Below are 25,068 nucleotides of genomic sequence, written 5' to 3' on the forward strand. Positions count from 1 at the left end.
TTTCCAACTGATAACAGATTATTATACATGTAGATACTAGAGGTTTACCAGACTAGGTTATTAAAGTAGCTGTTAAGTAAGATAAGAGTTATCTTCCCTGTTTAAGTGTAAACATTGTATGATATGAATGAAAACAACAGATTGGACAACTTACTAAGCCTATGCAAGCCGTCTCCATTATTAACAAGATAAACTACAGTCAAAACATTAGCAAATTACAAAACAATGTTTAATCTAATGATAATGTATTTAAAAGTTACTATTTGTCACCTTTAAAAGATATAAATCTAGAAATCCGAAAAAGACATATTATGAGTAATAAATCAATTAAATATAGTGAATTAAAATGATTATGTAGTACTGAGTTGAGGCATCATACATTTTATCAGTTCATTCCTATTAAATATTATTTATAAATTGTATTAGCATTTAGCCATGTAATATTTTCATGTTTAAAAAATATATGAAAAGATATTAGTGTTTTATGATAAGTTATTCCCTAGATTTGTGATAATTGCCTTATAAAGAGCATCAACAGTTATTATTTTAGCTCTAAATATTAAAAGTTTAGATTTGAATGTAATTTATACATTGTATACAGTACTGCCAAGTTTTTATGAAGCAAATGCGTGAGAATTGGCCAAAATTGTAAAGATCAAGAGAAAAAACAATAGATCAAAAGAAAATGCCCCCAAATTAGCATGAAAATGCGTGAGTCTCATGCTAATTGCGTGAGACTTGGCAGCCCTGTGTATATGTGTGCTGTAAGGGTTTAAACAGCCTTGGCCAATATTGTGAGCTTTTGTGCCATTGGTTGGCTTCCATCATTCCTTTATCTGTTGTAAACAAATCTGCTTAATTGAAACAGCAAGGATAGTTTTGATCAAACTTACCAAAATCATTCATATGGAGTATTTCTTTTTGTATGTATAACCTTTATCATGTCATATTATTATACTTTGTGTACATTTTCTGCAGAAATTTGTTTACAACTTACTGATAAATCATCGATACAAGAATATATTTTCAGGTTGTTTTTAAAGCAAGAGCAAGATATGAACCAAGCAGATACAAGTAAGAAACATAATTCAAAGTTCTTTATTAAAGTAATGACAATATAAGCATAAAAAAAGGCAACAGTAGTATACCGCTGTTCAATAGTCATAAATCGATTAAGTGAAAACAAATCCGGGTCACAAACCAAAACCGAGGAAAACAACAGAACAACAAACACTGAACTGCTACAAAAACAAACGCCAACATACATAGAAACGGACTATTTGATAACAACTGCCATATTTCTGACTTGGTACAGGACATTTTAAGAAAAAATGGTGGGTTGAACCTGGTTTTATGGCTAGCCAAACCTCCCTCTTATATGGTAATGTTATAAATACCGCTAAATGACAACATTACGTGACAGAAATACAGTACAAATAAACTCAAGAACACTCAGGACAGAGAAATACATAAATAAATAATATGATAGTACATAACAACATGTAAACCACAGAACAACAATGGACATCTCCCAAGAATTTACGACAGTACACCAGGACACTACAATAGAATTATAAACTGTACGTCACATGAAAGCATGTCATTCTCTTTTGCTTTTCTTTTTTCTTTAAATGTGAATCTTGAATCAAAACTACACTGAACCACTCTTGACAGATATGAGACTTGATAGTTTAATTATAAGGGTTGTGTGCTAATTAAAACAGTCATAAGAGGTTTAACTGTTTCAGTTATTTACAAATGTTAGATGTCCTGTAAATAGTAACATTTTCTGAGAATAACTGTGTTTATAGTTTTAAAAATAGTATAATTTAAAATTTGAAAGTTTCAACTTTCTATCATTTAATTTTGTAACAAATTAAGAATATTCTTTATGCTTTATAGACTAAGTTTTCATTATTTTTACAGAAAACCATTAAGGATTGGAGTATGTCTGTCTGTTGTTATATTTCTAGCGACAAACATTTCCTCTGCAATACTTGTGAAAAACCAGGCACAAACAAAACATTCCGTGTCCATTGAGTACCTGATAATACGAGTATCTATAAATGACACCCTATTCCTGATAGCTGCTATATTGTTGTCTTTCTGTATTTACAAGATGAGCAAAATGTCTGCTTCGAGTGTTGTTTTAGAAGCCAAGGTAATTATTTATTTTATAATTGGAATTGTTGTAAAAGAGAGTCAAAAATAAACTGACAATGCCATGGCTAAAAAGAAAAAGACAAAAAAACAACATAGAAAACCAAAGACTGAGAAACACGAACCCCTCCAAAAACTGGGGGTGATCTCAGGTGCCCCTGAAGAGTAAGCAGATCCTGCTCCACCTGTGGCACAGATCGTGTTGCTCATGTAAGTACAAACCCAGTGATAAGTCTTGTAATGTTACATTATAAAGTACCATGCCATGCAAAAATTATATATGATATGAGCTGCGTCGGATAGATTTCACCTTATGCAAGTGCATTTATACATGTACATGTTTAAGATTTTGATTGATTTTGGAACATTCAAATACAAATTAAAAGATGAATTTTGGTCTGGTTTGTATGGTTCTTATAACAACTCAGTTTTCAAACAGTTACTGACTTTCTATAGAGATTTTTTCAACCCGAAATAGGTTAACTGATGTATTGATATTCATCTGCATAAGATTTATTTCTATCTGACCCAGCTCTTATGATGTAAATTCAGACCTGTCCCCCTTACCTTGTCCTATGAAATTTCATAATCTCTCAACCTGTAAATGGTACCTCTTTTTTCAATAATTTTACATTTGTTGTTCTATAATTAAGTTACTTCAGTGGTTTAAATAAGGAGATCTGCATATATCAATCACTCATGATGCAGCAAATGTTTTTCATAATGCCTAACCAAGAAAGTTGGAATAGTAATCATGTTTCCATGTGTCTATCTTGTTTGGATGAGTTTTCCTTTATTTTTAGAGCATCATTTATATTTCTCTATTTTTAAGTCCTTTTTTGTTTGATAACACAACATTTTTTTATCACCTACACCCAACATTTCATTCTTATTTTGCTGTCATCTTATCCATATATCGGACATTATTTGAAACCGCAACCAATCTTTGGTGTTACAGTACAGCATAACACCAGAATGATAAATCAATAAAATAAATTTGTTACTTCCCAAAATTGTTTTCTTCATTATCAGTACAGAACTGGCACAGTTTGGTTATTGTGACCTTCATTTCACACCTAGGACACTTTTGCTAAGTTTTGCATTTACACCTACTTGGAATCACATCACTTGTTGATTTTGAAGATGGGACATCTGTGTTAAAAACAGATTACCAGCATGTCAGTATTTACCAGGGAGAGCACCTGTTTGGCTGTATGTAATGTACAAATATTGGTACACAGTTATGTTCAGTATGATAAAGAAGGTGAATTACAATATATGAAGGGGTGGACAGGGGTAAGGAAACATTAGAGTGAGGGATGGGGGTGGGAACCAGGAGAAGAGGGGGAGTAAAAATAGGGATATTCTGTGAAAAAATATTTCAAAGATTTTCGTCTGTAAGGGAGGAGGTTAGTTTAAGTAGGGGGGAGGGAATTGGGACTAGAGGGGGGAAGTGTGAGTTGTGGGGGGGGGGGGGGGGGGTGTACAGGAGTGGGAATCAAGGACTCCCCTGTCCACCCCCTCATACACTGGTAAGAGACTGAAAAAAATTCTGCATGTGAAAGAACCTAATAATTACTTTTGCATCCTCTTTAGTAATGCTGGACTTATAGAAACATAGTCACAACAAATCTGATATAAGATTTAAACCCAAACAAATTTGTTAAGAGAATGCCAAGCTGTTTGTACAAAAAACAACCTTGCCAAATACTTTGTGTAAGATCTCATGGCAGGTTATAATTATTCTAAAATTTGTCCTTAAAAGTGTTATAGTTGATTTTAAATAAGTGTACATGTACATGTTTTTTATAGGTTGAATAAGTTGAAAATTTTAAGTGTATACTTTTGGATTAACTTTGACTAAATAAGTGGGAGATATGGGGCAACAAAAATTAATTTATTTGTAACAGATCAGGTAAAATGAATGTCACTACTCGTCCTCTTAACTCTTGAAAATCAGTATTATATGTCTAAAGAACAGTATTATAGTGATTTATTTATAATGGTTTACTTGTTTTGTAGGGAACAACTTTATGCCAAGCTCTTGCTACTAGCATAATTACAATTTTATTGTTCACATCACGTGTTGTGTACAACTTTCTTGTGATTTGTCCACACGTTCAAGATAAACTACCCTCTTTTGGATATGGTTGGGTTAATGTTTCAGATCAGGTAAATCTCTTATGATTCTTGAAGCCACTTTTATGTTAATTTTAGAAGAAAAAGATGTATTTTTTTATCTATTCAATACATTTTACCATTTTTACTGCTAGTCTTATATTTCATATTGTACTATCTTTTATTATTTGCTTAAGCAGACTTTTTGGTAAACATTGTCTGGTATAAAGGAGATTTTGATATGCATCAATGAGACAGCAACCCAATTACACAAGACAACTATAAGACATATAGTCCAACAACATAACAGGGGAACACAAGACAACTATAAGGCATATAGTCCAACAACATAACAGGAGGACACAAGACAACTATAAGACATATAGTCCAACAACAGAACAGGGGGACACAAGACAACTATAAGGCATATAGTCCAACAACATAACAGGGGGACACAAGACAACTATAAGACATATAGTCCAACAACAGAACAGGGGGACACAAGCCAACTAAAAGGCATATAGTCCAACAGAACAGGGGGACACAAGACAACTATAAGACATATAGTCCAACAACAGAACAGGGGGACACAAGACAACTATAAGGCATATAGTCCAACAACATAACAGGGGACACAAGACAATAATAAGGTATATAGTCCAACAACATAACAGGGGGACACAAGACAACTATAAGACATATAGTCCAACAACAGAACAGGGGGACACAAGCCAACTAAAAGGCATATAGTCCAACAGAACAGGGGGACACAAGACAACTATAAGACATATAGTCCAACAACAGAACAGGGGGACACAAGACAACTATAAGGCATATAGTCCAACAACATAACAGGGGACACAAGACAATAATAAGGTATATAGTCCAACAACATAACAGGGGGACACAAGACAACTATAAGACATATAGTCCAACAATAGAACAGGGGGACACAAGACAACTATAAGACATATAGTCCAACAACAGAACAGGGGGACACAAGCCAACTATAAGACATATAGTACAACAACAGAACAGGGGACACAAGACAACTATAAGACATATAGTCCAACAACAGAACAGTGGGACACAAGACAACTATAAAACATATAGTCCAACAACAGAACACGGGGACACAAGACAACTATAAGACATATAGTCCAACAACATAACAGGGGGACACAAGACAACTATAAGACATATAGTCCAACAGAACAGGGGACACAAGACAACTATAAGACATATAGTCCAATAACATAACAGGGGGACACAAGCCAACTATAAGACATATAGTCCAACAACAGAACAGGGGGGCACAAGCCAACTATAAGACATATAGTCCACCAACATAACAGGGGGGACACAAGACAACTATAAGACGTATAGTCCCACAACAGAACAGGGGGACACAAGACAACTATAAGACATATAGTCCAACAACAGAACAGGGGGACACAAGACAACTATAAGACATATAGACCAACAACAGAACAGGGGTCCAAACAATATGTTAAGCTCTAAATAGTCACAAGTTGGTCAAGTCAAGTGGTGAATGTGCAAGGTGATAAAAAAAAGCATACTTACAATCATGTAAGACTTTAATTCCACTTCAATGATATTATGAAAAATTTGTCTAACAATTTCTATACAAATTTTATTGTGATAGTCATGCAAAAGGTGATAGGTAGTAATTTTTGAATTGCTAAAAAAATGTCAAAAAAAAAATTAACTATCTCAAACTGATATTATTTTACACAACGATCTTATATTTGTTGTGTAATAAGTTAATAACACCCTTGAACTATTCAATGTTAGATGCACTGATTGTAAATTTTAATTTATATTTTCAGGCAGATATTCATGAATTAGATAAAGGATATGCCTATGTTTCTTTTGGAATAGTTTTATTTGTGTGGGAATTTCTGCCAACATTTATTATTGTGATATTCTTTAGAGTAAGAAAACCTCCGACATCTACTATTGTAAGTTTATTATTTTATAGAAATTTTCATATTTCTCATGAAAATGTAGTGCAACAGTGAAAAACAACAGAGTTTATTTGCAAAGAACAGTTCTAGATGATAGTTTGTGTCAATTTACATAGATCAGAATTGTCATGTATATGAGTATTTTTTGCAGAGTAATGACATACTGTCTAACCTCTTTATCTTTTTGTTACCTATTCATTTAAGAAATGTTTAATTTCCTACACTGCAACTTAATGCTCTAAGTTTGTCATTTTTTTATTGTAACTTAATGCTCAAGTTTTTGTATTATCTTTTTAGGCAAAACTGGAGCTATTTATTCCCTTCTGAATTGTTAATAGAACAATATTAGGAACCAATTTGATTTACCAATTTATATAGGGGTTGTTAGCCTATAAATTATTATACTTTGTGGTATATGCCATTTTGATTCTTCCATTTGTAGTTCACCTGAACCATTTCAATCAGTTGGCGTCCATAGGTCTTTCATTAAATATTGTTTTAACATTTTGTCCTCTGAATCAACCAGTGCTAGGTTAATTAACACCATACTTGGTCATAATTATCCTTAGGTGTTTAGTTTCAGATTTGTCCGTTGTGTTGTTGCCAATCAACCAAGATGGTTGTTTCTAATAAAAGTAGAACACTTGTAGACTACAGTTATTCATCTTTTTAAAAAAAAAAAAATGTGGATAGTGTCCACATGTGGACACAGATGATGCCCCCGCTTGCATATCATATAGTTATGAAGGGACATAACTGAAGAACGGTAAAAGTGACGCTACCCAAATTTGAACTTGATCTGAGTTTTGTGGTAATAAGCATTGTGTGTAAGTCTCATAACATTTGGTTAAGGCTAACTTAAGTAGAGAACAGAAACTAAAAATTCAGCAATTTTTCTATTTGTAAACACGCATAACTCTTGAACGGTTGTGTATAAGTTTTATAACATTTGGTTGAGACTTAACTAAAGTTAGAGAACGGAAACAAAATTTTTTTACTTGATTTTAGTTTTGTGGTAATGAATATTGTGTATAGGTTTCATAATGTGTGGTTGGGGCAAACTTAAGTTACAGAATGGAAACTAAAAATTTTGCAATCTTTCGATTTATAAAGGGCATAACTCAATAATGGTTAAAGTGACACTACCCAAATTCAACTTGATCTGTGTTTTATCAGTGGAAGTCAAAATTAAACATTGCATTGTATAAAGCATTGATTGTTATTGATTCAACTATAATCATGGACAAAGGAAGATAACTCCAATTTAAAGAATTACTTGAAATTTAGAAGAAAATACAAATTTTGCAATTTTTCCATTTATAAAGGGCCATAACTCTAGAATAGTTAAAGTGACGCCACCAAAATTCAAACTTGATCTGTGTTTTGTGGTAATAAGCATTGTGTATAAGTTTCATAACATTTGGTTGAGGCAAACTTAAGTTAGAGAATGGAAACTAAAAATTTAGCAATTTTTCCATTTATAAAGGGCATAACTCTATAACGGTTAAAGTGACGCCACCAAAATTCAAACTTGATCTGTGTTTTGTGGTAATAAGCATTATGTATAAGTTTCATAACATCTGGTTGAGGCAAACTTGAGTTAGAGAACAGAAACTAAAAATTTTGCAATTTTTCTATTTATAAAGGGGCATAACTCTAAAACGGTTGAAGTGACGCCACCAAAATTCAAATTTTGGGAAGTATGTACAGACGGACAAGGGTAGAACTTAATGCCCCCACAACTACGGCGGGGGCATAAAAAAGAAAATCAAGCAGGGATTATTTGCTCGGAATGCAAAGATCTGCTTTCAATGAATTAATACCAGAATGATAGAACAGATCCAATTGAAATTACTGCCCTTAACTGACAGTTTTTTGTCTCGCCTTGACGGAGTCAAAAAGCGAGTCATCTGCAGCGGCTTCAACAATGTAGTAGCTTGTGATTAGGTCTAGTTTATGATGAACCACTAGTGGTAGGTCAACAATACTTGGTATGCAGTTGTATTAGCAATGGTACATCTCATTTCCATGGAGATTATTTGGCCCTGCCTCCTCAGTCATGGTCTATTGACTTTGAAACTTTTGCTTAGTTTACATGTATTAGTTTGTGATTAGGTAAGTTTAAGGGGAACCATTAGTGGTAGGCCAATAATAATTGGTATGCAGTTGTATAAGCATTAGCACATCTCATTTCCTTGGAGAATATTTGGTCCTTACTCTCAGTCATGGTCTATTGACTTTGAAACTTTTGTTTTAATGGTTTACATGTATTAGTTTGTGATCAGATCAGTTGAAGATGAAACACTAATGTTACGTCAATGATATTTGGTATGCAAATGTATTGGCATTTACAAGTCTCAGTTCCATGGAGATTATATATATAGCCCCACCCCCTCATTCATTGACTTTGAAACTTTTACATAGTTTTTAAGTTAATGTTTGTGTTTAGGTTTGTTTAAAGGGAACAACTTATGATGAGTCAGTGGTATTTGATATGCAGTTGTATTAGCATTGGCACATTTCTTTTCCATGGAAATTGTTTAGCCATGTACCTTCAGTCATTGTTCAATGACTTTGAATATTTGCATAACTTGCATGTTAAAGTATTGCTATTTTAATTTGCATTATCAAAATAAAAAATGGTGAGACATATCTCTGTGTTAACAGTTTATTTCAATCAAATTTAGTGTTTCTGTCTATTATCTTTAAATTAACAGATTTCAATTGTTAAGAACACGTTCTCATCTAAAATTAGAAATTCTCATATGCCACTTAACTGATTTTTGTGTGAAAAAGCTACATCTTTTGGGGTGATTGATATATTTCGCGTTAAAAAGTCACTGTATAGCATTATTAATATTTGTCTGTCATTTTTTTGCAAGATTTGTGGTCTTTTTTTGTAAATGCGAATCCAAAACTTCATCATTTTATCATAAACCTTTTTCATAGGATGCTAGAATGAACTATTTCAACCCCCAGGAAATAGTTGAAGCAAATAAACCTTAAAAAATTACTCATTCTGCATTTTTGTTATACTTTTATGCCATTTTTGAAATATATACATAACATAACATTTGCCCATCTTTATTTCAGATGTTTCAATGAAAAGTATGCTAAATTCAGTCTTTTTTCTCTTACTTGTATTTGTCAGGTCTGTATGCCTGCATACCGACCTGGTGTATGCTAAACCCTCACTCTATGTGTATACTAGAATTTGTCAGGTCGGTATGCTAGCATACCGACCTGGTGTATGCTAAACTCTCACTCTATTCATATACTAGTATTTGTCAGGTCTGTATGCCTGCATACTGACCTGGTGTATGCCAAACCCTGAATCTATGTGTATACTAGAATTTGTCAGGTCGGTATGCCAGCATACCGACCTGGTGTATGCTAAACTCTCACTCTATTCATATACTAGTTTTTGTCAGGTCTGTATGCCTGCATACTGACCTGGTGTATGCTTAACTCTTACTCTATGTGTACAAATGTATACTAGAATTTGTCAGGTCTGTATGCCAGCATACTGACTTGGTGTGTGCCAAACTCTCACTGTATGCGTATACTAGTATTTGTCAAGTCTGTATGCCTGCATACCGACCTGGCGTATGCTAAACTCTCACTTTCTGCGTATATTAGTATTTGTCAGGTCTGTATGCCTGCATATAGACTCAAATTATTATTTATTTTGGCATTTTTCTGCCCGGTACTTGTATGCCTGCATGGATTCTAAAATTTTATTCTGGATTCATGTTTGTATTGGCAAGTCTGTCTGCCTGAATGCTAAGCATTTACTGTGTAGTAACATTTCTTATTTACTTATGTTTGCATAACCAACCCCCCCATAGAAAATAAGGAGATGTGTATGATTTTGAAAGAGACATACAAATGTATCTCCATCAAACATGTCAAAGGCCGAATTACATCGATGTAAGGAATTACTTATGTATAGCCTTCAACTTCGTTTGAATTTGAAAGAAAGCTCTCAATTCTTAACTGCAACACTCAGGGGTTTATTCCTGTATATCAACCCGCTTTTCAATAAACTCTTGTAAAAAAATGGAATTCATAGGTTTGATTGTCGGCATACCGACCTATAGTCCTATACACATTGGAACATAAAAGTTTGCATATTTGTTTGACATTTTCAGATCACGGTATTCTTGCATACAACACTGGTGTACGGTGAACACTTATTATATTTTTACTTGGATATATACAAGATTTGATTGCCTGTATACCCACCTATGTTCTATTAAATTATAGTTTTACATACATTTTAGTATTGTCAAACCAAGCTGGTGTTCATTGAGCTAGTGTATTTGTGTAGGGTTTGCCTCCAGTCTAAAATTTCTGCATATTTTGTGGCACTTATTGGATATTTAGCAAGCTGAATGGTTTGCATTCTAACCAGCTGTATGTTGTACATGTATTCATATTTTAAATTGTAAAACTATTATTTTTCATCATGCTCTAAGTTAGTAACTTCAAGCATTGTGTCAAGAGGGGCGAAAGATACCAGAGGAACAGTCAAACTCATAAATCGAAAATAAACTGACAACACCATGGCAAGAAAAAGACAAACAGACAAATATTAATAGTACACAAGAAACAACATAGAAAACTAAAGTCTGAGCAACACGAACCCCACCAAAAACTGGGGGTGATCTCAGGTGCTCCGGAAGGGTAAGCAGATCCTACTCCACATGTGGCACCCGTCGTGTTGCTCATGTTATTACAAACCCGGTAAATAGTCTAATTCGGTTAGTCACATTCATGAAAAGGGAAGGGGATTGTAGTTACGACGTAAGAAACATATCCGATATCATCTGTGAAACGGTTATTCCATAACGGTCAACCAACTCGTGATGGCGTCCGTATAATTTACGAAGGGATGATTTCAACTTCACCATTTGGAACTCTTGGTTAGAAATTGATGGAGAGAAAATGAAACTGTCTTAAAATCTGATATAGTTGGCAATATGCATACTAAATAGACAGTGATACAACAAAGTGTTTAAGTCATTGTGTTTGCATCTCTGCCTGTCAACATGGTGTATGCCAAAGTTCTTGTTTTTTTTTTAATGCTTTTAGGGGGATGTCTGTATATAATTTGCTTTACAAAGATGTATGCCAAACATGCATACATTTATTTTAATTATCGGTAATGTAAACAATTTGCAATGATCTGTCTTCACTGCACATCATAAGTCGATATCTAACTGGATTCGCTAATAGATATGGAAATTAGTGAATTTATAGCATTATACTATGGTAAAAATTGTTTATAATGGCATATTATACACTGGAGTTGTAAAAATAAATCCTTCAATCAGGAAAGCCAAAGAATTGATGCTTTTTCTACATGTTCTAGGTGTCGTCCTTTTCTAGTGAAGCCATTTTTACTTTATTAGCAGGAACAGCAAAAGGTCAGGTGTTGTTCATTGATGTCGTAGTTTTCTAGGAAGGCATTGGTTTAACCTATCCAGTCACTAAGAAGTGTTACAATTCAATTCATAAGCAACACATAAATAGTTACATGAAAGGTATAGCCGCTGTTTGAAAAATGCTGAAACGAGAAATGGAAACTACATATTATATACATATATATATATGTGTGAATATTATACACTTCACAACTTTAACATTATCACAATTACTGATTTTAGAATGTATATGAACTAAGGGTTCTTAGTGGTTGAATTGAAGTCGTTCCCTTGAAGTTGAAAGTATTTTTGTCGCCATGCATCTGATTGAAGATCAATGAAATATGTCATTTCCTTATTAACATTCATTTTTCCAATTGAACACTCTTGAAATGTGCTGTTCTGATCCTTTCGCAATAAATGTATGTTTAATTTGTTTGAATTACTTCTTTTTTTGTTTTTTATTGCTCACTATATTTTAAAATTTTCTGTCTGTCTTTCGATTTTGTTGATAGCTTTTCATATTACCCTGTTACAGTAACAGCTTCTTACATACACACATCACAAAATGCTGCAGTGATCATGTGACAAATGTACTGTACAGTTTTCCAAAACAAGGACACATCATACAACCTCCTTGTAAAAAAAAGGAGATGTGGGATGATTGCAAATGAGACAACTGTACACCAAAGTCCAAAATGAAGTGGATGTAAGCAAGTATAGGCAACTGTACGGACTTCAACAATGAGAAAAACCAATACTGTATAGTCAGATGATAAAAGGACCCAACATGAAAAATAAGAAACAATAATTTATAGCAAAACAATTTACGAAAAAGAAATACGACATACATGAACCAATGACAACTTCAACTACAGGCTCCTGACTTGGGACAGGCACATAGACTAGTGTGGCCGGTTTTAACATGTGAGCGCTCACCCCCCCCCCCCCCCCTTTTTACCTTGGACTTTTGTTTCCCTAAAAGTTGTTAGAATAAGAACTGAAGGGCATTGGCCATGCATTTTGAAAATCTGGATAGGGGCTGAATTTCAATTTTTTTTTTAAATCCGGGAGACTTTAACTCAGTGGCAGATCCAGAAGTTTCATAAGGGGGATGGGCTGGGGAGGGCGCTGAATTCCTTAGAAATGGACCGCTCCAGTATTGTTTCCCTCAATAAATCAACTAAATTTTTCCCACAAAGCACCCCTTAAAATCCTTAAAATTGTAACTAATGCAAGGAGACATCACTATGGATGTACACATAATCGTATTTCCCATTCATTTTTTCTCTAAATACTTTCAAGGGGGGCGGGGGGGGGGGGTGGTAGTCCAAATACTTATGACGTCTTGCAAGGCTATTTTTTTTTGGGGGGGGGGGGGGGGGGGTAGCTTGATAGTAAAACAGCAGTAAATTTCGCCACATGATGTCTAGCATGAAATTGATTGAAGTGAACAAACCTCTTGAGAAAACAAACTTAGCGTAATCAATAATCTTGTATTATAGTTTTCAAGCCGGATTAAATCAGTCAGTCACTTCTATTAAGTTCTAAAAAAAGAGGGTGTTCTATGGAATTCGTGGAAAATGTACAAAAACAGCTAGGTTTACTTACCGTAAATGTATCTGACATTCTGTTTTGCTTCTGGTATATTAAAATTTAGATAATAGAGCGTATTTTTCAATGAATTGTCCATTTTCTTCTCCGTGACGGGAACTCCTTCATTGATCATTCACATTGTTTACATTTGTAAATGACGTCATATAGGAGTGCGTGACATAAGGTGTTATTAGGTCATTCAACGCAGATAAATAGCCCATTTGTTCTTTGACTTTTTATCATTTACCAATACAAAGTATAAAAAAAACATTTTGTTTTGTAATCAATTGCTATTATTTTAATTAAGTGTACTGGTAAAAAGTAACTCGCGTAAGTCAAGTGCTATCCGTCTATAATTCCCTCCGCCTTACGTCAGAAGGTCCCTGACGTCATTTAAAATTTTGTCAACAACTTGGAACCTTGTACAAATTATGATCGCCTCATTTTTCCGTAATTTTAATTTGCAAACAAACAGATAACTGTCATGTCAATAGGGATCATTCGTAATATTTCTTCCTGTAGACGTCGCTGGTGTTCCATAAGTGGTTGTCGGAAACGTTTTAATCACTTGGACGCTTGAATCGCATTACGTTGCACATGTTTACATTAGTAACCACAATCGACACTCGCTAATTTCACCAAACTAAGCTTCAAAATTGTTGTGTCCCCGGCTGCAATTATTCTGAAGGGGGACCACAGATTCCCAAAAGACCATGAACTTCTTTTGAAATGGAGAGAAGGCATCAAGAGAGTTGATCCACCCATCAAAAATATCTAGGGAAACCCGGCGGAAAATTCGACCAAGTTTGCCATAACCAGCTGATAACCATGTCATGCCAGGAGATTATATAACAACAGGATTAGGTTATTATATATTTATATTTTTCTTATATTTAGTACATTATTAAACCTCTTTGTTTTATTTTTTCTCGATTAAACAGCCCAATAATTTGACAGGTTATTATTTATTAAAATAGGGGGATCACACTTTGTAAGTTTTTTCCTAGTCATCACATTTTTTCACCCTTTTACCTTTGTTTGCATTGTAAATAAGAAATAATAATTATGTTGTGCACTTAATTATAGCAAGTGAAATATATTTCCCTGACAAAACAATGCATGAAAGGAAGAGAACTATACATGTATTGGGAAATATGACAATCCCTATATTGCATTCTAAAAAAAAACCATGGTACACATGAGCATAATTTTTTTATTTGTTTGTCGCAATAAAGTCTGAATGTTCTAAGGATTTACATTAAACTTATGGCAAAAGCTGTCAGAACAATTTTTTTTAATTCTTCAAAGTTGGAAATCAAGAGTATTTTTGTGAAAACTTCCCCGCATTAAACGCTTGTCCTTTATGAATGATAAGAAAAATTTCTGAACCTGCAGTTTATTAAATAACATGATGCTTTGTGGTTTCCTGTTTTAATATTTCAGAAGCCATCATGGATAACAGACTTTTTACCCAACCATGAAGTGATGGATGGGAACCATCTTTATGTTTGAAATGAATTCATGGTTAAAATCCAAGTGGCTGCAAGTGCGAGGATCAATACTTCTGTCAGAACCAGATGTAAAAAAAAATTTGACAAAGGTGACAACAAATGGCAAATAGTGGAATTATGGAACAGGATTTATTTACTAGCCAAGACAGTTCCTTATATTAACACACAAACTTTTCTGAAAGGGAAATTCCAACTAGATCAGAAGAAAGTAGTTTGTGATAGAAAAGTGTCGTCCAACCGAATTCACATTAAAAGAGTCCTTGTATTGTCTAAAAGTTACACAAGGGTAAAACTTAATGCCCCTCCTCCGCTGTGGCAGGGGAATAAAAAATCTGAAACATGTAATTCAACTTAGTTCCAGAATTATGTATGTTTGCTGTGTTCTTTCTAATTTCATAAAAATACATTGTAAATAAATATGCATAAAAGATGAAATGGATTTACATGCAATTGATTTTATTATTTGTTCTAATGTGGTGCTGTTTCGCCACTGCTTTCCCAGTTAGCACCAAAAAAAATAGAAAAATGTTGAAAAAATATTGTAGAAAAATATCAAAATCATGCAAAAATGTATGGCCTTAAAAATATTTTCAAAACATTTTCATAATACTTTTAAAACATCATTAAAATGTTACTGAATTTTGACGACAATGTTTGTAAAATGTCTTATAAATGATTTGAATGTGTTTGTTAATCAAATATCCCTGAAACATTTTAAAAACATATAAATATTCATTTCTGCAGGATAAAATGTTTTGAAAAAGTTAAAAAATATTTTTTAACAAAATGTTTTAATAATCTTCATATTATCAAAAAATCATTTAAATGTTATATGAAATATAATTATAAAAATGTTTTCTAACATAATCTTTCAAGTCTTTTTATAAAATATTCAGAAACATATAAACAATGTTTAATATCAGAGACAGATTTAGGAGTGGGGTGCCTGGGTCCCCCCTTTATGGCCCTTATGGAGCTACATTTATGGTTAATCCAGATTTTTTTATTACTCTCAAAACTTTGTCTAGTTTGAGGCCTGATGACCCCTTTTTATGCCCCCGCAACTGAAAGTTGCCTTGAGGGGCATATTATTTTACCCCTGTCTGTTCTTCTGTCTGTCTGTCCGTCCGTCCCATTATGGGTATATAGTTATTCAGCACAACTCAACCTACAGTTAGAATCCTAGGAAGTTTTCACTTTGATGTCTGTTTGTACATATATTGAAGATGTGCATGTGGTCAGGGTTTTGATTTTTATTAATATTTGCTCTTTTGTGAGATAGTTGAACTTTGTCATTTTTGGGGTATATTAAGCGGTTAAATGTTATAGTTATTTTAAAATAACACTTTGCATCTGCGTGGGCATCAATTGTGTCTCCCAGACACAATAATATCTCAAAGAAAGTCCTACATTGACTTTGTTTTAATACAGTTACTTCAGAGTGGAGTGGGGGGGATCACTTTATCTAGATTCAAAATCCTGGATCCACATTTGAGAAAACAACTGCCGTCATACTGATCTTTACCCCACATCTCCTTTTACATTTGTCTGCATGCTGTTGATGCCGGCTTAATCTACATATATTTTGGCTATTTTTGTCGGGTTGATGTCTCATTGACAAACCCCAATATTCCCGGTCTTAGATATCAATTTTATTGAATAGTCCATTTTTTTGTATTTTGCACTGAACACATATGAAAAAGAAGATGTGGTATGATTGCCAATGAGACAACTCTCCACAAGAGACCAAATGACACAGAAATAATTACAACTATAGGTCACCGTACAGCCTTCAACAATGAGCAAAGCCCATACCGCATAATTTGTTTCACTTACATAGAGGTATTAATTTTTTCAGATTATAAATATCCTCATGCATTTCATTTGGTCCAGCATTGAACAAATTTTTTCTTAGAAGTGTTTTTTTTTATCTTTTGTTTGATCATGTGTAGTATCTGTCATTTTCTGTCTGAACAGCTTTTCGATGGTTTTCTTAGCTGTCTTGGTCAACAATACACAAGATAACAACAACAATAAGAAATGCAAAAATTTTATTTAATTTTGTCATTTCACTGTTCGTTTTCAATTTTTCTTTTGTTCCATTCTTTTTATTTCTCTTGACTTCTGCTGGCTTCTGTAAAGAAAATGTTAACAAATTAGTCCTGTTGTTTAGTGAGTAAACTAGTAGAGATAATTTAAATTTCATCAAATTACACAAGAAAATTTTATTTTAATCCAGTCTGGTTTCATAAAAATTTATATTGAAGGCGACATCTAATCAGTGTGGCTGGATTTGGAAGGAATATTTATAGCTATTAGATATACACGTACATCTGTGGAGTTTCAGGTGTATTATTATCATACGAGTCTATAACGGTAGAGTTCACCAGTACTAAAATAAAACTGTACAGTACCATTTTCCCAACTGAGATTAGGACCTGTAACCTTTACTTGGTCTTACAAAAAATCAACTCTCTTAATGGTAATTGTTTATTTTAACACAAATACATTTTTGTGATATAGATTGAGGCTATAAAAGGATAAATACCTTCACACAATCTGCTCCTCCAGAATGTTTTGAATCTAAGCTTATAAATTTTGGCTCTTCTAATTGATTCTACAAAAGATAAAAAAAAAGTCAAAATATTAAATAAAATACAGTCAAGAAAAAAATCACATTGTACTAGTCAGCTACAAAGGTCACATTATTCAAAAATGAAAGAAAATTCAAACAAGAAAACTAATGGCTTGATTTTAAATTATAAAATAAGACAATAAAAAAACAAATATATATGTATATATATCAGAAATTAACCAACTATAACTACTAAATTAAAGGCTCCTGACTAGGATTGACACATTAACAATTATCTATACTTACAAAAAATGTATCTGGCCTGGCCTGAAGGGCTAGCGATTAATCACAGGCACTTGTCTCAGAAAAAAATTTCCTATAGACCTTAATATAACACGTGTTATATTAAGGTATATAGGGAATTTTTTTTTGAGACAAGTGCCTGTGCGATTAATCATGAAAACTGTATAATGAATATATTGTCTTTCATGGTTACAAATATCTACCAGTAGAAAATGTCTGCAATATTTCACTATTTTATATTACTTTACTAACTAATACATTGTTGATGACGCTGAAAACAACATACCTAATATATGCTATGTCTTACTTTTGGACTCTGTCAAGGCAAGACAAAAAGGAAAGAAATCAATGATTCAAGTTCAAATATATTGATTGATTTTTGGAATCTTAATGTCCAGTGACAAATATTTAATGCATGTTCCAGCCAAAGTTTAATTAAACAAGCTAAGGAATGGTTTGAATTTTTTTAAAACATGTAGGTAAAGATTTTTTAAAGTACTATTACATAGATTAAAATGTTAGGATTACAAAGGAGGTTTCTGCTTGCCATGAAATATTTGAAAAACATGATATCAAGTGGATTTAATGGTATAACTAATGAAATTTTGAAAAATTCTTGTATGCTGAATGTTGGGCATGATATGTTTATAAAATTATGAAACACTACTTTTTTCTTAAAAATTAATAAAATTTTCTCTCTAGAAAGAAGTTCTTATAGGAGAGAAAATTTATTGAACCCATATTCAAAGGAAGATGTTTTAATAGCCCTTCAAACAACAGAGGTATAACCCTTTTTACTAGATTAGGAACATTTTTTTCTAGAGTATATAATAGTTTAGAAAACTATTTAGAATCTTATAAGATTATCTGCCAAGAACAGATAGGATTCAAAAAAGGACGTAGAACTATAGGGACCACATTTCTAAGTTTAAAAAATATTTAGTTGGGTTAGTTTTCATAATTATTTTCTAATCAATTTTGCTGAATTTGAAATTATTCCATATTTAAATAATTCCTTGTTTGAACTTGAATTGCAAATAAAACTTCATTATAGATGTACATATCTTTTAAAATTTCCAAAAATGGCCCCATCATGTTATATGTAAAAAGTTTGCAGAGAAGGGCCTTTATATTTTTTTTACAGTCTTTTTTTTTTTTAAGTTGATGAAGCTGAGACATATTAAAAGATTTAAAGCTTAAAAATGTAGAATCATGTCTTGTTTAAAAGTGGTATTGGAGGATTTAATACTTTCCTTGTGTAATTGTCCCATTATCAAAAGTAATAAATTGTTTATATATAACTGGGACTATTGTACTATTAGTATTATAGTCCCAGTATATAACAAGTTAAATTTAATTTTCCCTTGCCCAGTCTGCATGGTCTGTATCACATTTCATGGCCAACAGATAATATCTGTATAGAACCCCTATTTTTAATTATTATTATACAAAATCATTTAAATGTATACTAGAAAGTTTAATTATACATTCATGACTATTTATATGTTCAGTGGTTTTTTTTTTGGTTTTTTTTTCTAACTTGGGGTACATGTATTTGTCACTTGGTATTTCACACTAAATATTTCATATAAAATTTCATTTAAATAGATTATTTAGGGGACATTTCTGATTTGATTTTATGCAACTTGGTACCAACAGCAGAATAATTATTTGTTTATTTTTTCATTTTCTTCTGAGATAAAAATAAATATTATTGTCTATTATAAACAATCTTGCTATATATTTATATTTCAACCAAATTAAACTGTAAAAAATAGTATATATGTGTTCACATCAGGAGAAAATAAAAACAACTGATGACAGAGCTATGACAAAACAAACAAATACTGTTTATATACAATTCAGCGTTTTTCAACACATTATTTGTAAAAATACAACCATAAATGCCTCCAATAAACGTGTTTTTATATGAAATATATAGCCCAAAAATGTAGGTGACGAAATCTTTTTGGCCATGTACTGTAGCGGCGTTTCCGCTTATAATAGAAGAAATCTCAATATTTTTTAAATACATCGTTTACCTTTCTATAAGATCTATATTTCTGTCTCTTGTGACAGCTCCACGTAACGTTAGTTCTGGAACAGACCAGGTGATGTCATCATCGGATGCCATTGTTTACGTTGTAAATACAGATGCAAGCGTTTTACGTGATTGAAGCGTTCAAGTAACCACTTATGGAACCGCAGCGCCGCCACGCGTGAAAAGTCGTGAATGATTCCTATAAAGTGATCATAGTCGTGGAACTTGAGAATCGGTTTTCATTTTTAGATTTACAACAGTAAACGCTTTACCGGTTTGCCCTGCAAATTAACGCTTTTCTGTTTACCTATCGGGAGAAAATATAGAGGTCAGTGGTAGGCTTTTAGTTTAAAAAAAAAATCGAAATCAGCGTTAAAACACAACTACTGAAGTAAAGGATTTTTTGGAAACACCCAGGTTCGTATGCTAGCATACAGACCTGCGAAATACAACATTTGATTCAATATTTGCCGTTCTGCATACACCAGGTTCGTATGCAGGCATACAGACCTGAGAAATACAATGTATAAATCAAATGTAGACTTTAGCATACACCAGGTTCGTATGCTGGCATACAGGCCTGAGAAATGCAAGTTAATTTATTACAATTCAGTTCAGCATACACCAGGTGTTCAATATGTCAGATTCACGATTTTCAAGTGCTTGATAAAAAGAAAAACGTGTTTTTCTTTTATTTTTCTCGTTTTTGCACAAGTTTGTCTTATGAGCGATAATTCGACCTATTTGAGTACGAATTATGGCAAATGACCGTTAATGAGAATTTCTAATTTTAGATGAGAACGTGTTTAAGGTAGATTAACTGTATACTGCCATCTTGGATTGTAAAATTGCAGTTCACAATAGGTCTAGGTCTTTTCTTAAATCTGTAAATTTTGAGACAGATTGGCAATTAATAGGTAAAACTGTTTAATGGAGTATAGAAAAAAAGTGATTTATTGCATTATTCAGACTGATTTATCAAAATACCAAATATTTGTGTTTGTTTGAATCAAATTGTCAACTCAGTCATTTAAGGGGAGATAACTCAATTAGTAAAATTTTTATAAGGGATTGATAGAGAAATTATCATTTTTTACTTGTAGCAAGAAAAAAAGGTCTGTGACACCATTTTTCTTCTTTTTTTTTCATCTTAAAGCATATTTCTAAAACTATCTTCTCATATTTTATTTCAAAATTCTATCGCATAGATTTTTTTTTATTCACAAAAAAGTGTTTTTTCATGAACAATATTTGCAAATTTGTGCAATTTTGCATGACTTGTAGCTTGAAAAATAGCAAGGTGACCCATACTTTTTATTATTTTTGAAAAAAGCATGGAAGAATCTACATTCTGGCAATGTATAAGAAAATTCTATCTTAGGAAATGTATTTTTCTGATGTTTCAGTCTCGTTGAAATCACTTTTGGGATTTTTTTCCAAAACATGTGATACAAGTGGAAAATATCAATGAATTTAAGAATTATTATAATCAAACTACACTATGTGAAAAAATTGTGTACTTAAAATAAGTAGTTTTTATACGACCGCCAAAAAATTTTTGTGGTCGTATATTGGTATGACGTTGGCGTCGTCGTCGTCCGGCGTCGTCGTCCGAAGACACATTGGTTTTCGCACTCTAACTTTAGTTTAAGTGAATGGATCTTTATGAAATTTTACCACAAGGTTCAATACCACAAAAGGAAGGTTGGGATTGATTTTGGGGGTTATGGTAATAACAGTAAAGGAATTAGGGGCCAAAAAGGGGCCAAAAATAAGCATTTTTGTAACTTCCAGACATAACTTGTGTGTTAGTGTATGGATCTCTCTGACATTGTACCACAAGGTTCCATATCACTAAAGGAATGCTGGGATTGATTTTGGGGGTAATTGCCTCCAAATTTTAGGAATTAGGGGCCAAAAAAGGGGCAAAAAACAAGCATTTTTCTAGTTTCATGACAATAACTTGTGTGTAAGTGTATGGATCTTTCTGAAATTGTACTACAAGGTTCCATATCACAAAGGGAAAGCTGGGTTTGAGTTTGGGGGTAATTGCCCTAAACGTTTAGGAATTTGGGGCCAAAAAGGGGCCAAAAAACACATTTTTTTCTAGTTTCCAGACAATAACTTGTGTTCAAGTGTATGGATCTCTCTGAAATTGTACTGCAAGGTACCATACCACAAAGGGAAGGCTGGGATTGAGTTTGGGGGTGATGAATCATAATGGGGGTTCAAAAAATTTTGGGGGGGGATTTATTTTTTTTTCCTTTTTTTTCTTTTTTTCCTTTTTTGTTTCTTTTAAAATTTTCCATTTTAAGTTGGTTATTTCTGATTTATATTTAAAATCAAATAATAATGATATGGTAGGAGATACACACCAAACAGGATGTGTAAATTATTATATAATAAGTATTGTGCAATAGCAAGAAATTTTCAATTGCACAGTATTGCACAATAGCAAGAAATCTTCAATTGCACAGTATTGCGCAATAGCAAGAAATCTTCAATTGCACAGTATTGCGCAATAGCAAGAAATATCCAATAGCACAATATTGCGCAATAGCAAGAAATTGTCAATTGTACAGTATTGCGCAATAGCAAGAAATATTTAATTGCACAGTATTGTGCAAAAGAAGATACTTCCTATAAATTGCTTATTTCTTGACCAATTTCAATGGGGTTTTATTCTTGATTTCATGGGGTTCTTTAATATGCTGAATCTAACCGTGTATTTAGTTTTTGGATTTTGGGCCCCGTTTTTAAATTGGTCCACATTGAGGTCCAAAGGGTCCAAAATTAAACTTTGTTTGATTTCATCAAAAATTGAATTATTGGGGTTCTTTGATATGCCGAATCTAACTGTGTATTTAGATTCTTAAATTTTGGTTCCGTTTTCAAATTGGTCTACATTAAGGTCCAAAGGGTCCAAAATTAAACTTAGTTTGATTTTAACAAAAATTGAATTCTTAGGGTTCTTTGATATGCTGAATCTAAACATGTATTTAGATTTTTGATTATGGGCCCAGTTTTCAAGTTGGTCCAAATCGGGGTCCAAAATTAAACTTTGTTTGATTTCAACAAAAATTGAATATATGGGGTTCTTTGATATGCTGAATCTAACCATGTATTTAGATTTTTGATTTTTGGGCCCCGTTATCAACTTTGTCCACATTGAGGTCAAAAGGGTCCAAAATTAAACTTTGTTTGATTTCATCAAAAATTGAATTATTGGGGTTCTTTGATATGCCGAATCTAACCGTGTATTTAGATTCTTAATTTTTGGTTCCGTTTTCAAATTGGTCTACATTAAGGTCCAAAGGGTCCAAAATTAAACTTAGTTTGATTTTAACAAAAATTGAATTCTTAGGGTTCTTTGATATGCTGAATCTAAACATGTATTTAGATTTTTGATTATGGGCCCAGTTTTCAAGTTGGTCCAAATCGGGGTCCAAAATTAAACTTTGTTTGATTTCAACAAAAATTGAATATATGGAGTTCTTTGATATGCTGAATCTAACCATGTATTTAGATTTTTGATTTTTGGGCCCCGTTATCAACTTTGTCCACATTGAGGTCAAAAGGGTCCAAAATTAAACTTTGTTTGATTTCATCAAAAATTGAATTGTTGGGGTTCTTTGATATGCCGAATCTAACCGTTTATTTATATTCTTAATTTTTGGTTCCGTTTTCAAATTGGTCTACATTAAGGTCCAAAGGGTCCAAAATTAAACTCAGTTTGATTTTAACAAAAATTGAATTCTTAGGGTTCTTTGATATGCTGAATCTAAACATGTATTTAGATTTTTGATTATGGGCCCAGTTTTCAAGTTGGTCCAAATCGGGGTCCAAAATTAAACTTTGTTTGATTTCAACAAAAATTGAATATATGGGGTTCTTTGATATGCTGAATCTAACCATGTATTTAGATTTTTGATTTTTGGGCCCCGTTATCAACTTTGTCCACATTGAGGTCAAAAGGGTCCAAAATTAAACTTTGTTTGATTTCATCAAAAATTGAATTCTTGGGGTTCTTTGATATGCCGAATCTAACCGTGTATTTAGATTCTTAATTTTTGGTTCCGTTTTCAAATTGGTCTACATTAAGGTCCAAAGGGTCCAAAATTAAACTTAGTTTGATTTTAACAAAAATTGAATTCTTAGGGTTCTTTGATATGCTGAATCTAAACATGTATTTAGATTTTTGATTATGGGCCCAGTTTTCAAGTTGGTCCAAATCGGGGTCCAAAATTAAACTTTGTTTGATTTCAACAAAAATTGAATATATGGAGTTCTTTGATATGCTGAATCTAACCATGTATTTAGATTTTTGATTTTTGGGCCCCGTTATCAACTTTGTCCACATTGAGGTCAAAAGGGTCCAAAATTAAACTTTGTTTGATTTCATCAAAAATTGAATTCTTGGGGTTCTTTGATATGCCGAATCTAACCGTTTATTTATATTCTTAATTTTTGGTTCCGTTTTCAAATTGGTCTACATTAAGGTCCAAAGGGTCCAAAATTAAACTCAGTTTGATTTTAACAAAAATTGAATTCTTAGGGTTCTTTGATATGCTGAATCTAAACATGTATTTAGATTTTTGATTATGGGCCCAGTTTTCAAGTTGGTCCAAATCGGGGTCCAAAATTAAACTTTGTTTGATTTCAACAAAAATTGAATATATGGGGTTCTTTGATATGCTGAATCTAACCATGTATTTAGATTTTTGATTTTTGGGCCCCGTTATCAACTTTGTCCACATTGAGGTCAAAAGGGTCCAAAATTAAACTTTGTTTGATTTCATCAAAAATTGAATTGTTGGGGTTCTTTGATATGCCGAATCTAACCGTGTATTTAGATTCTTAATTTTTGGTTCCGTTTTCAAATTGGTCTACATTAAGATCCAAAGGGTCCAAAATTAAACTTTGTTTGATTTTAACAAAAATTGAATTCTTAGGGTTCTTTGATATGCTGAATCTAAACATGTATTTAGATTTTTGATTATGGGCCCAGTTTTCAAGTTGGTCCAAATCGGGGTCCAAAATTAAACTTTGTTTGATTTCAACAAAAATTGAATATATGGGGTTCTTTGATATGCTGAATCTAACCATGTATTTAGATTTTTGATTTTTGGGCCCCGTTATCAACTTTGTCCACATTGAGGTCAAAAGGGTCCAAAATTAAACTTTGTTTGATTTCATCAAAAATTGAATTCTTGGGGTTCTTTGATATGCCGAATCTAACCGTGTATTTAGATTCTTAATTTTTGGTTCCGTTTTCAAATTGGTCTACATTAAGGTCCAAAGGGTCCAAAATTAAACTTAGTTTGATTTTAACAAAAATTGAATTCTTAGG

At 32.7% G+C, this 25,068-nt stretch overlaps 1 protein-coding gene and 2 long non-coding RNA genes across 3 annotated transcripts in view; 2 read left to right on the forward strand and 1 right to left on the reverse strand.

Annotated features, from left to right (window-relative positions):
- The window catches only part of LOC127736958 (G protein-coupled receptor 137Ba-like), a gene marked incomplete at its 3' end in the record, with an annotated part of 45,638 nt that overhangs the window by 4,423 nt on the left and 16,147 nt on the right, over positions 1-25,068 (forward strand). Inside the window, exons 2-5 of the mRNA XM_052247521.1 lie at positions 1,031-1,074; positions 1,927-2,161; positions 4,183-4,332; positions 6,129-6,260. Coding sequence (XP_052103481.1) covers positions 1,031-1,074; positions 1,927-2,161; positions 4,183-4,332; positions 6,129-6,260 — 561 coding nt within the window. The remainder of the gene's footprint in view (positions 1-1,030; positions 1,075-1,926; positions 2,162-4,182; positions 4,333-6,128; positions 6,261-25,068) is intronic.
- Positions 13,779-15,242, forward strand: LOC127698430 (uncharacterized). Its single transcript, XR_007980829.1, has 2 exons — positions 13,779-14,152; positions 14,732-15,242. It is a non-coding gene; the product is annotated as an uncharacterized LOC127698430 (long non-coding RNA).
- Positions 15,927-19,916, reverse strand: LOC127698424 (uncharacterized). Its single transcript, XR_007980824.1, has 3 exons — positions 19,720-19,916; positions 17,348-17,416; positions 15,927-16,933 (listed from the first exon to the last, which is right to left on the reverse strand). It is a non-coding gene; the product is annotated as an uncharacterized LOC127698424 (long non-coding RNA).

Source organism: Mytilus californianus, unplaced genomic scaffold (genome assembly GCF_021869535.1).
Source record: "Mytilus californianus isolate M0D057914Y unplaced genomic scaffold, xbMytCali1.0.p SCAF_4, whole genome shotgun sequence".
In the NCBI taxonomy this organism is placed as follows: Eukaryota; Metazoa; Mollusca; class Bivalvia; order Mytilida; family Mytilidae; genus Mytilus; species Mytilus californianus.